Genomic DNA, 13,462 nt, shown 5'->3' on the forward strand with positions numbered 1-13,462 from the left:
TGCTTCAGTGCTAAAAGGTCAGGACTGAAGATGAAAATTAATTTGATCTTCTTTCTTTAAATCTGTGTTACTGTTAGGACAGTAAAGGGAACTTCTGAACTTATTTACCCAACTACCCACAGTGTAAATATTTTCCTTGGAGAACAATTGACTAAGAGTAAATCCATTTGCTGATTGGCTCTGGCTTTCATATATTGTATTATTGCTGTAATATACTGAAGATGATTACCAAGTGTTGTGGAAACACAAGTTCAAGGCAGGTTCTAAGTGCCTTTTTAGCTATAATCCAGTGTTTCTGCAGTTGGATTTTTAGGTACTCTCTCAGACATATGTGCATTAGACAAGTGAGGAGGGAGGGATATATGTACAAGGACACTTACCAAAGCACTATTTACAATGGTAGAAAACTAGAAGCAATCCAAATGCCCATTAAAAGGAGTATGGGTAAATGAATTATGCTGTATTGATAATGGAAGAAGATTGCCAGGGTAACCAAGGGCTACTGTGTTGCTAAATCGAGATGTTTGTTAGCCTTTGTCTTGCATGACTTCTCACCACTTCTTCCTTCCCACATGTTTTTCTTCTCTTGACCTCACTGGCAGTTTCCTGGTTTTCCTCCTACCTCTCTGCCTGTTCCTTGCCATTGTCTTATCACCTCTTCTTCCCCTTCTGACTGCTAATGTTAGCGTCTCCAGGACTGAGTTCTGGGCCTTTTCTTGCACTACACACACTTTGTAGGTGATATCATATACTCCTGTGCTTTAATAACATATGTGGCCAAACAAGTCCTAAATTTATAGTATTAGCTCAGATTTCTCTTCTGAGCTCTAGACACATGTATCTAATTACTGCCACCATGAAATGGATGTTTTAGTTAACATGACTAACACTGACCTCTTGATCTTCCCTATCCGCAAATTCACTCCTCCTTCAGAATTCCCCATTCCAGTAAAGTAAATAGTACTTCCATTGACCCAGCTGCCAGAAACCTGGGGATCACTTTGACTTCTTTTTCCCCCACCTCTCATCACCAATCTTGCTGATTCTATCTCTGAAATATGTCTCAAATCTATTAACTTTTCTTTATCTCCAATGCCACCACCCTGGGCCAAACCAGCATTATCTCTCGCTAATGCTACCTCCATTGTCAGCCCCCTCCAGTCCATCCTCCACATAGTATCCAAAGAACTCTGTTAAAAACATGAATTAGATCAATGACCATTCATTGTACCTAGGATTTTTAAAAGTCCCCCCCGCCACTGATTGATTTTAGAAAGAGGAAAGGAGAGGGGGAATGAGAGGGAGAGAGAGAGAGAGAGAGAGAGAGAGAGAGAGAGAGAGAGAGAGAGAGATATCTATTTGTTGTTCCACTCATTTATGCATTCACTGGTTGTTTCTTGTATATGTTCTGACCAGAGATAGAATCCACAACCTTGGCATATTGGGATGACATTCTGAACAACTGAGCTACCCGGCTAGGATTAAGTTAAAAACCCTTAAAAGCCCCTGCTTCCAAGCGACATCTCCTGCTCTCCCCCTTTCTCAGTGCACTTCAGCAACACTGGGAGTCTGTGTACCTATACATGAAATGCTTTCTTGCCTTGGGGCCTTTGAGTTTGCTATTTTTCTGTGTCTGGAATGCGTTTCTTGCCTCTTTTTGCCTGGCTCATTCCTTCTGGTCAAACTTCAGATCTCAGGCTAGAAGTCATTTCCACACACACACAGCCCTTCCCCCGCCCTTTCAATTTGTTCCCCTTATTAGGTTACTTAATAATACTCTTCTTCTTTGAAGGATTTATCACTCTATATGTGTGGTATATGCTTATGTAAGTGTAAATGTACATGCATTAATGTGGAGGAAATGTACATTCTAGCATTAATGCAATGCCAAATCCTTTGACTAATCCCAAGGCAGTTTTACACATGTGATCTCATTCAGTCTCCCTGCAACCCTGAAAGTAGCTATAGAAAATCATTTTCTAGATAAGAAAACTGAGGCCTAGATGAGTTAAGTGACTTGCCAGATATCATAGTTAATAAGTGATGAGACTGGGACTAACACCCCAGACTTTCAGGTACTTTCTGCTCTGCCCAGTTGTTTCCCAGCATTCGGCCTCATCAGCTTGGGTATGTTATATCAGAGCAGTTGACAGGAACAGCAGGAAGTAAGGACTACTCTGATTCTCTGCTTCTTCTGATAGAGTTGTTAAAGACAGTTGCTGTCGGACATAGGTTTGCAAAAGTCATTTTCTTAAAGATTGAAATAGTAAAAATATAAGTTTAATTTGAGGATGTTCTCTTTTTTTTCCTCCCCTTCTTTGAAGGTACCAGAAAGCCGCTGAAGAAGCAAATGCGGAAAAGAGGAGAAATGTAAGTACTCAGAAGGCCGGGGCATGTGAGGCCTCAGGAGCAGAGCCTGTGTGGGCCAGCCACCTGCAGCCTCTGTGGGGCTTGGGCTCCATGTCAGCTGAGCCAGGCACTTGTGCCAGCTGGTCTGAATTGTGAGCCATTTGCTCAGGAGAACTTGGCTTAGGTGGAGGGAATCATTTTTTCACAGATGTACTCCTTTCAAACCACTTTTTCTTTCCCGAGTTGAGAGAAGGACAGAAGGCCAAGGGCTTTGCCTGAGGTTACTAAACTGGATTATTACTTCTGCTCAAATTAGGATACAGAGCTTCCTAGGCTTGGCCTTTTTTCCAAATCAAACAACCAGAATTTCTGTATCTCTGCATTTAAGTGGTAGCAGCTGTGCAGCTATTGTCCTCCTCTGGGATTGTTTGAAACAAACTTCTTGACCCAGTCTAGTTAGCAAGTTTCTTAGCTGCAGGATCCATCAAAGGCTTAAGCCTCAGACCAAGCTCTCTGCTCATACCCATTCTCTACTCTCCCTGCCAGCTAACTTTCCAGCTGGGCTGTATGGTGTACTGTATTTCTTTTGAAATTTTACTCATTTAATCTTACTGCAGGGGTAGGGGGTGAGGGGTACCTCATGTACTTGGACAAGAAACTGCATTATGAAAATATCCTCCTGGCAATTTTTAGTACCTAACCTATTTAAATTAGTATATAACTTGCCTATGACAATTTGTTCTCTCTAAAGAGGGGAGTGGGAGGATGCTAAATTGGCCCGAGCTGGTTTGGCTCAATGGATAGAGTGTCAGCCTACAGACTGAAAGGTCCCAGGTTCGATTCCGGCCAAGGGCACATGCCTGGGTTGTGGGCTCGATCCCCAGTAGGAGGCATGCAAGAGTCAGTCAATCAATGATTCTCTCACATCATTGATATTTCTATCTCTTTCTCCCTCTCCCTTCCTCTCTGAAATCAATAAAATAAAAAAGTAAAAATTGGATGTCCTCAGATGCATTGTAAGAAAAAGCTACCATCTTTTCACTTAGATGCTAGTTTTTTTTAAAACATCTATTTATTTATTTATTTATTTATTGTTTTATTTATTGTTTTATTTATTGTTTTATTGATTTCAAAGAGTAAGGGAGAGGGAGAGAGAGATGGAAACATCAGTGATGAGAGAGAATCATCAATCAGCTCCCTCCTGCATGCCCCCACTGGGGACCCGCTCCCAACCGGGAATCCAACTGTGACCTGCTGGTTGATGCTCAACTATTGAGCCACACCAGCTGGGCTCAAATGCTGGTTTCTTTTCTTTATTCCTTCTGTCCCCCTTGCCTGCTATTTCCCCCCATTCTCTGTCCTTCTTTCCTTTTACTATTCATTTAGCAAATATTCAAAGAGCACCTACTATGAGCCAACACGTGTTTTAGGCATTCATACAGACTACCTCCCTGCCACCAGGGGGTTTAATTTACATCCTAGTGAGAGAGACAAATAAAGATATTTTGTCAGTTGATGATTAGAGCTATGAAACACATGGAGCAGCTAAGAGAGATAGAGTATAGAGAGGTCAAGGAAAGGTTCTGAGAAGGAGACATTTGAGCAGAAATCTGAAGATTTGAGCCAGGAGAAGAATGTTTCAGGCAAAAAGATAAGAGCACATGCAAATGCTCTGGGGCAGAAACATTCTTTGTATGCTTGGGTAATAGGGAAAGCAGGGCAATATAGGGCCATTGTGAGGACCTAGACTTCCTTTTCCTTTTAAAAAAATATTTTTATTTATTTCAGAGAGGAACGGGGAGGGAGAGAGGTACCAGAACATCAGTGATGAGAGAATCATTGATTGGCTTTCTCCTGCATGCTCCACACTGGTTATTGAGCCCACAACCCACGCATGTACCCTGATGGGGAATCAAACTGTGACCTCCTGGTTCACATGTTGATGCTCAGCCACTAACCCACACAGGCCTGACTGAGGATTTAGACCTTAATCCTGATGGAGTGTTTGTGTGCAAAGGAGTGATGTAATCTGGTTTAAATTTTAAAAAAAGGAGGGACTAGCGCTAAAATGGCAGAAGTATGGAAACCAATTATAAAACAACTAAGAGGTCTGGTGCATGAAATTCATGCACGGGTAGGGTCCCTAAGCCTGGCCGAAAAGGGCCTTCCAGCTGCCAACCGGGGTCTATCTTTATTCTGTACCACCCCCTGGTGGTCAGTCCACATCATAGCAAGCGATCGAACTCCTGGTCTCCTGGTCAAACTCCCAAGTTTGCATATAAGCCTTTTATATATATATAGACTAGAGCAGTGTTTCCCAACCTTCTCTCATGATGAGAATCACCTGGTGGAGTTGTTAAAACACAGATTCCTGGATCCCAACTAAGAAGTGCTAAACTAGAATTTTTGGGAACATATAGGTAAAATTGTATACTTAACTAGTGCTCACACAGATGTTATATACAGAGCACTAAGTTAGGTATGCAATTTTACCTATATGTTCTCAAAAATTCTAGTTTAGCACTTCTTAGTTGGGATCCAGGAATCTGTGTTTTAACAACTCCACCAGGTGATTCTCATCATGAGAGAAGGTTGGGAAACACTGGACTAGAGACCCAGTGCACAAAATTCGTGCATGAGTAGGGTCTATAGGCCTAGATTGCGATATCTGTGGGGTGACTGGTGGGGCAATCGGGAGGCCCCCACTGGCACTCGCCTTGGCTGACCTGGCATTGCCCACTCACCTAGTTACCTCAGCAATTGGGGGACCCCCTGTTGGCACCCACTTGGCTGGCCTGGGGCCTGTGGGCTGGGAGCAGCTCCTGCATTGAACGTCTGCACCCTGGTGGTCAGTGTGCATCATAGTGACCAGTCGTTTCGCAGGTCATTCTGCTGTTAGATCAATTTGCATATTAGGCTTTTATTATATAGGATTATAGTGATTTAGGAAAGATATGATAATGGATTGGACTGGGGTAGTAGTCACATAGGTGATGAGAAGTGGTCAGGATTTATACCGAAGGTAAAGAGAAAAAGAAGAATCAAGAGTGGCAACAATGTTTTTGGACCAAACACCTGGGAAAATGCCATTAATTGCAATGAGGAAGACCATAGTAAAAGCAGGTTTAGAGTAGGAGAAATATTAGAAGCTCAGCTTTGGGCTTATTAAATATAAAAATTTTTAGTAAGATATCTCAAGGGAGATGTCAAATAGGAACTTGGATGTACAAATTTAGAATTGGAAGAGATCTGGGCTGGAGATGAGAAGATATATATATATATATATATATATATATATATATATCAACATGTCAGTGGTATTTAAAGATGCAAGAGATTACCTAGCGAGGGAATGTAGCTAGAGTAAGGTGACCAGACGTCCCGCTAGTCCCAATATTTAGCCAGGATATGAGTTTTATATTATTTTTGTTAATTTTATAATGTTAAACTTTAATAATAACAAATAATTGTTGAGAACTGATTATCGAGAACTGCTTACCAAAGTTCACATTGTTGATCAGTTGTTAGAATTCAACCACCGTTGTTTGGACTTAATGAACAATGGCATTTTTTGGGATTGGCAACAACGAAAACATTTTGTAACTGTCTCTCAGACGATACACATCGTACTGCGTGCTAGTAAACTAGTTAAACAAGTGATGTTATTACAAATCAGCTATTCAGATAATTTAGGTAAGTAATTTATTTATTTATTTCATAAATACATAAATTTTCTTGAATTTAGCAGACAGTACTCAGATTATTTATATTTTATAGTGGCGGCAAAAAGTCTAGCGCCGGCTTTGAAAGTGACACTTATGACTATACATAATTTTTATTTATTTATTATATTTGTAAATTGTACTTATGTTGAAATTTTTAAAAATATATTACAATACTATTTTTGCATTCTATGAAAATTTTTGTTGTTCCATATAGACCAAATTTTTAATCAAGAATCTCCTCCCTCCCCCTGGTCAATGGTGTCCCACTTTACCAATGTTAAAATCTGGTCACCTTAAGCTAGAGGGAAGTTCTGAGGACTGAGCTGAAAGGTACCTTGGTGTTTAATGGTTGGAGAGATGAGGAACCAGCAAAGGAAACTGAAGGAGAGCAATTGGTGAAATAGCAGTGAAACAAGAGAATGTCAGGAGTCATGTGAATAAAGTGTTTCTAAAAGGAGAGTTCTCAACAGAGTTAAACACACAGGCTGACAATTGATGGTTGGATTTGGCAACATGAAGATCATTGGTCATCATGTGCTGTTTGGAAGTGAGATAAAGGCCTGATTGGACTAGGTTCAACAGAAGTTGACACCACGAGTGTATAAAAACAATATGGAGCATAAATTTATGGAGGAATAAGATGTACTCCCTGCCTTCATGGGACTGTTCTGAGTTTTGAAAATAGAATTTGTAATCCCAGTGTAATAAGTAGCATATTAAAGAAATACTCAAGGTGCTGTGTTTTAATTTAGGAAAGATTTATAACCTGGACTATGCCATGTCAGGAAATGCTTCCCAGAGTGGTGCCTGCTTGAGCCCAAAGGACAAATAGGAATTAGCTTTAAAAGTAGGGTGAAGGAGTGACAGAGAAATCAGTACGTGTACAATGTGGAGGTATAAGAGAACAGGCATCTTTGACAGTTGACAAGATAATTATCACATTCACCAAGATAGAGAATTTGGGGGGTGTGGGGGAAAATACAGATTAGTCCAGGCCAGTGTGCCTCAGTTGGTTGAGCATCATCCTGTACACCAAAAGGTCGCTGGATCAATACCTCATCAGGGTACATGCCCAGGTTGTGGGTTCAATCCCTGTGAGGGTGTGTGCAGGAGGCAACCAATCAATATTTCTCTCACACATCAATGTTTTTCTCTCTCTCACTCCCTCTCCTTTTCTCTCTATCTAAAGTCAACAAAAATATATATTGTTTTAAAAGAGTTTAAAAAAGGGGGAGAGAGGAGAATATTAAAGTATGAGGAATGAAGGAAAGAGAAGGGAGACTTCAGCCTTAGATAAGGATGAGTGTAAGGTACCTGTAGGGTTTCCAGGAGAATTAATAGGTAAGGAGAAATATCTGGCTAGACTTATGGTTATGAATCATCAACAGATAGCAGGGGACTGAAACCAGATCATCTATAGAGAATATATACAGTGAGCAAAGAAGAGGACATAAGACAGAGTCTCAAGGGACCCCACCATAGAAGAGAGGAACGGGGAAGAGAAACCTATAAAGAAAATTGAGAAGTGGTCAGAAAAATGGGAAGAAATCTAGGAAATGGGGGTATTACATACATCATGGAAGGAACTAATTTTCAAAACTGGGAGTAATCAATAATCTAAAATGCTATAGAGCACATGTGTCAAACACAATGCCCGCGGGCCAAATCCAGCCCGCCAGGCCTTGCAATGTGGCCCGCACCGCGCTGTCATCACTGCACTCCGCTATCAGTTTATGACATTGTCAGTTTATGACTGTTCAGTAAACCATTCGGCCTGCGATTTAGGCTGGATTTTAGATTTTGGCCCCTTCTCTGATTGAGTTCGACACCCCTACTATAGAGAGATCAAATAAAGCAGAACTGTCCATTGCACTTGACAATTGAGATGAAAGGATGTGAACAGTAATTAAAGAAGAAACAATAAATGAAAAAAAGAAACAATAAACATGAAAAAATGCTTAGCCTCACTAATAATAAAAAAAAATTTTAATTAAACTATTCATGAACTATAAATTGTAATGTAAATAGTTGGCAGACTTTTAAATGGATAATATTCAGTATGTGAAGAAGTATGAACTCATATACTGTTAGTGAGAAGTTAGGCAATACTTATTAAAATATTAAATATATTTCATACCCATTGATCCAGCATTTCTTCTTCCAGAAATTATCACACACACACACACACACACACACACACACACATCAAAAAAAAAAAAAAAAAAAAAAAATCACAAGATACATATTGCAGGATTTTTTATAATACTGAAAACTTTGAAATAATTCAGATCTTCTCAAAGGAATGATAAATTATGGTACATACATTTAGTAGTATATTGTGTTGTATATTATAATATATATAGTATTATACTATATGGGTAAGATTTCATGTACTGACATAGATAGATATCAAAAGTACATTAATGATTAAAGCAAGGTACAGTATATGTATAGTATCCTACCTAATAAAAGAATAATATGCAAAATAACCATCACTCTGCTATACCCACAAGCCACGCCCACCAGCCAATCAGAGTGAGTATGCAAATAAACCCAACCAAGATGGCTACAGTCACAGAGAGCAGGAGGGAGGCTTGGGTTTCCCAGGCAATGAAGGAAGCCAAGCTTTCCACCTGCCCTTGCCAGCCTAAGCCTCCACTCAAGGCTACAAAGTTTCAATTATAGAAGGTAAACAAATCCAAACAGAAATGGTGGCAGTCATATAGCTGGAAAGAGCGGGAGGCTAGGGTTGCCCCTGGCAATGGAAGAAGCAAAGCCTTCCACACACCCTGGCTGGCCCAGGCCTCCAATCCAGGCTACAAAATTTCAATTATAGAAGATACATAAATTCCAACAGAAATGGCTGCCAGCCACAGAGCGAGCAGGAGGCTTGGCTCCACTTCAGGCTACAAAGTTTCAATTGTAGAAGGTAAATAAATTCCAGATACCAGGGCCTCAGCTTGGGTCACCAGTGGATGGTCTGCAAACTACCTCAGGCCCCTCACCCAGGCCACCCCACGCCCCAAGGGAACCCCCACCCTGATCTGGGACACCCATCAGGGCAAACCAGCTGGCCCCCACCCATGCACTAGGCCTCTATCCTATCTAATAAAAGAGTAATATGCAGATTGACCATCACTACCACATACAATATGGCTGCCCCCATGTGGTCAAAGATCCTGCCCCCCTGTGGACCCAAGATGGCCACCACAAGATGGCCAGCAGGGGAGGGCAGTTGGGAGGCACCAGGCCTGCAAGGCAGGGAAGTTGAGAGGGACCAGACCTGCAAAGGAGGACAGTTGGGGGCAATCAACCCTGCAGGGGAGGGCAGTTAGGGGTGACCAGACCATCAGAGGAGGGAAGATGGGAGCAAACAGGCTGGCAGGGGAGCAGTTAGACATCAATCAGGCTGGCAGGGGAGTGGTTAGGGGGTGATTAGGCTGACAGGAAGAAGTGGTTAGGGGCAATCAGGAAGGTAGGCAGGCAAGCAATTGGGAGCCAGCAGTCCTGGATTGTGAGAGATGTCCAACTGCTCGTTTAGGACATCCTTTGAGGGGCCCCAGATTGGAGAGGGTGCAGGCTGAGCTGAGGGACACACACACACACACACACACACACACACACACTGTCCCAGTGCATGAATTTTGTGACTTTATAAAATAAGTATAGTTTATAAAAATAAGGGGGAAATTGAGAACATATACACCAAAATGTTGGCAGTGGATATCTTGGATAGGAGGGATGGGCTGTCAATAGGGAAAATTATAGCATATATTCAAGACATGTATGTATACATTCCAATATTGATTGTGACTTTTTACTCCCAATAAGTTTTTTTTATTACTTTTGTAATTGAGAAAAATAATGTTAAAAATAAAATAACAAAATGGAATTTTTTAAGAGGAAATTTGTGATCTTGACTAGTGCTACTTCAGAAATATTTTGGTAGTAGAATTAGAGTGAATGAAAAGGGATCAAGTGGAAATAGCAGCTACAAGACACTTAACTCTGAAATGCAAGAGAAGCAAGAACTAGAGGAAGATATAAACTTAAGGAAGGGTTGCTATATTTTCTAAACAAACTTGTTATTTTGAAATAATAATGAACCTACAGTAGAGTTTCTAAGCTAGTACAGCGTTCCTATATACCTCCACCCACCTAGCTTCCCCTAATGGTAACATCTTACATAACTATGGTACCTTTATCAAAAATTAAGAAATTAACATTGGTGCAATGCTATTAACTACAGACTTATTAGGGCTTACCAGTTTTTCCACTAATGACAGAGGGTTGTTTTTAAGATCCACTAGACTTATAAGAAGTCTGAACTGTCTCCTGAAGAACAAGAAGTATCCATATATATTTATAGAAGTGACTGACCAGGTAAAAAAATACTTAAACATTCTACCATGGAAAGCAAGTTAGAGAAACATTAGGGAACAAGTAGGTAAATTTGTTCCTTTAGCAAATAGTGGGATAACCTAACTTTCCAAAAAGTTACTCCTCATCTTCTCTTCCTCTCCCACTTATTCCTATGACCCAGAAACACAAACCATTAATACCACCACCAGTTATATTTCCAGGTTCCCCTCAAGCATGGAATATGCCATTTCCTGAAATCTGTGCTGCCTGGGCGCTCATCTCCAAAATGCCTGGCTGTCACTTTTCTGAGCAGCTCTCAGCCTAGGAATTTCTTCCCTTCCTTGGAGGCTGTACATCCAGATAGTCCATGTTTCTAATCCCACTGCTGTCTCCTACCAAACATCCTCCTGCTTTTTTAAAAACACATTGTGTTGGTTTCAAAGAATAAGGGAGAAAGATGAATGATAGAAACATCAATGATGAGAGAGAATCATTGATAAGCTGCCTCTTGCACCGCCTCTCCCTCCCTCCCTCCCTCCCCCAGGATCAAGCATGCAACACAGGCATGTGCCCTAACTGGGAATCAAACTGTAACCTCCTGGTTCATAGGTTGACACTCAACCACTGAGCCATGCCGGCGGGCCTGCTTTTAATATGAACATCCCCATGTCAATTTTAACATTAAAGCTCATTTGACTCAGCCTCTTCATTTTACAGGTGAGATAACTGAGACCCAAAGAGAGGAAGGGCCTTATTCAGGGTCAGTGACAGAGCGAGGACTCAGACGCTCCTGCAGAAAGGACACTGTGCTGCATCTCCTTGGTGTTCCTGATCTGGATCCAGGCAGCCAATTATGGTCTAGAGGCAGATCTGCCAAGATGCTCAGCCTTGCTGGGTAGAATGAACAGTGTGCTAAATGTCCCTTTGAAGAAAGAGGCTATGTAGCAACCAAGGGCCCTTGAAAACTTGCAGCATCATTGACTTCCCACTGCCTTAATCTAAGAAAATAGTTGGGGGGAAATTAAAACCATGACACAAATGACATCAACTAGAATCTTACCTTATTTTGCGCCCCCACACCTACAGTAGAGACTATAGAGAAAGTAAAAAGAACAGTAAGAGACTTTAACTCAAGTTCAGGATTTGGGCGATGACTGGGTTCAGTGGGTGATCACCACGGTGAGATATGGCTTAAGGGGTAGAGAGGATCATCCTTCTAATAATAATTACCACTTCCTGAGTGCCTATTTATGTCCAATGCTACATTACATGCTTAATATATCCTCATTTATTCTCCACAATAGCCCTGGATGGTAGTTTCCAGAATTTAAGAAACTTGCCTAAGGTCACTTGGTTGGGTGGAGCTATGTTATACAAGTAACACATATTTATTGTAGGAAATAAAGATAAAGAGAAGAAAATGTAAGTGACCCATAATCCATTATCCAATGATAACCCAGACTATCTCAATCCAATACTCTGTTCACTGTGCTGACCAACCTGCTTTTAGCTGTCCTTTTTGTCCTGTACTTCCTTGCATCTTTCTTCCCCAGATAGACTGTAGGCTCTGCTCCTTCCCCATCTGTGCTTCCCCCTGGGTCCTAAAGCCCTGAACACCTGGCATGACCTGGCAGTGCTGCCAGGAATGAGTTAAGGGTGTGGGTCTTTAATGCTGTCAGATCACACAGCCCTGCCCTTCCCCCTTTTGTCTCCACGCCAGCACTTTTGAACTTGTATCCTTAAGTGCTTCTTTTAATAAAAGAGCACGTTTGCTCCTCCTTAAAATGCCCCACAGGGATGTTCTCCACCCAGGCCCTCGTTTGGGACACTGCTGGTATTCTATCACACATCCCTTTCTTCCCAGTCACCATGAGTCAAGTAGAAATGATAATTTTCAAGCTGCTTACAGTAACATTAAAATTATTTCGTTTTCTGTAGAAGCTTTTTTATGACATGAAGATGTCTAATTTTATCTTTATGTTCATTTTATTACACAATGAATACATATTTATTATAAAGAGAAAATACAGATGCCCATAATCCATGATTCAAGAGTAACCCATTAATTTCCTGATGTTTTTTCTTCTAGAATACTTTTCTATGCTTAGATTAAAAAAAAAAAAATACATGTGTATTACAAAATGGAATCATACTGTCTCATAATTTGCCCTTTCCCACTCAAAAGCATCTTTCCTTGTTAATAAATATACATCGATCACATGATTTGTCTCTGAGAAAGGTAGTGTCCAGTTACCCGGTCAGAATGCCACTTTGATTCCCAGGGCTCCTGTCTGGGCAGGGCAAGGGCAAGGCAGGTAAAGTTGGAGACCAAGATGACTCATCCATTGTGCGGCAGGAGGTACACAGAGCCAAGAGTGCCACTGGCAGTAAAGGTAGCACCAGCTTCCAGAGCTGGTTGTTTTTTTTTAATTCTCTCTTTCCCAACAAGAAAACTTTTCATGCTGCTTCTATCTCTGATCCATACATGTTTCCCCCAGTGAATCTTGTCACCTAAGTTTTAACACTAAAATCAAGCAGTTCGTAACTTAAAAAAAAATCTTTATTAAAAGTATTACATATGTCCCTTTTCCCCTACTGACCCCGTTGCCTGCTCGTCCCCTCCCCCTCCCCCCCAGACCTTCCCCTCAGGCTGACCTGTAACTGGTTTTCAAGCCTTGTAGCTACTTGATGAAGTGGCTCTCAGCGTGTGTTCAGAAGAGGAACAGGGAATCTTAATTCCCAATATAGCTGCTAATCCTGTTTAATTCCCCCGAAGTCGTTCACTACTAGGTGGTTTGCCTTTTCTTTCTCAATTGAAAGACGGGTGAGTCACAGACTACGGGAATGGAGGGCAAGAAGGTAGTATTGGAATTTGTGGTTTGTTGGGAAGGTGGAGCTGCTCTATTTAGGAGTACTTTCAGAATGTGCAACGCTGAATTTTATTTAAACAAGCATGTTTCCTGTTATTGTGGAACAACATTGACAGCTTCCAGGTTGTTTTCTATCTGTCTCACATTTTGAAATTA

At 41.1% G+C, this 13,462-nt stretch overlaps 1 protein-coding gene across 2 annotated transcripts in view; it reads left to right on the top strand.

The window, feature by feature from the left end:
- LIMA1 (LIM domain and actin binding 1) overlaps positions 1-13,462 on the top strand; it is a 93,764-nt gene that overhangs the window by 43,079 nt on the left and 37,223 nt on the right. For both annotated transcript variants that reach the window (XM_084877378.1, XM_084877377.1), the window contains exon 3: positions 2,325-2,370. In XM_084877378.1, the coding sequence (XP_084733504.1) occupies positions 2,325-2,370 (46 nt within the window). The remainder of the gene's footprint in view (positions 1-2,324; positions 2,371-13,462) is intronic.

The sequence above is a fragment of the Pipistrellus hanaki genome (assembly GCF_964339955.1).
Source record: "Pipistrellus hanaki genome assembly, chromosome: 3".
Classification (NCBI taxonomy): domain Eukaryota; kingdom Metazoa; phylum Chordata; class Mammalia; order Chiroptera; family Vespertilionidae; genus Pipistrellus; species Pipistrellus hanaki.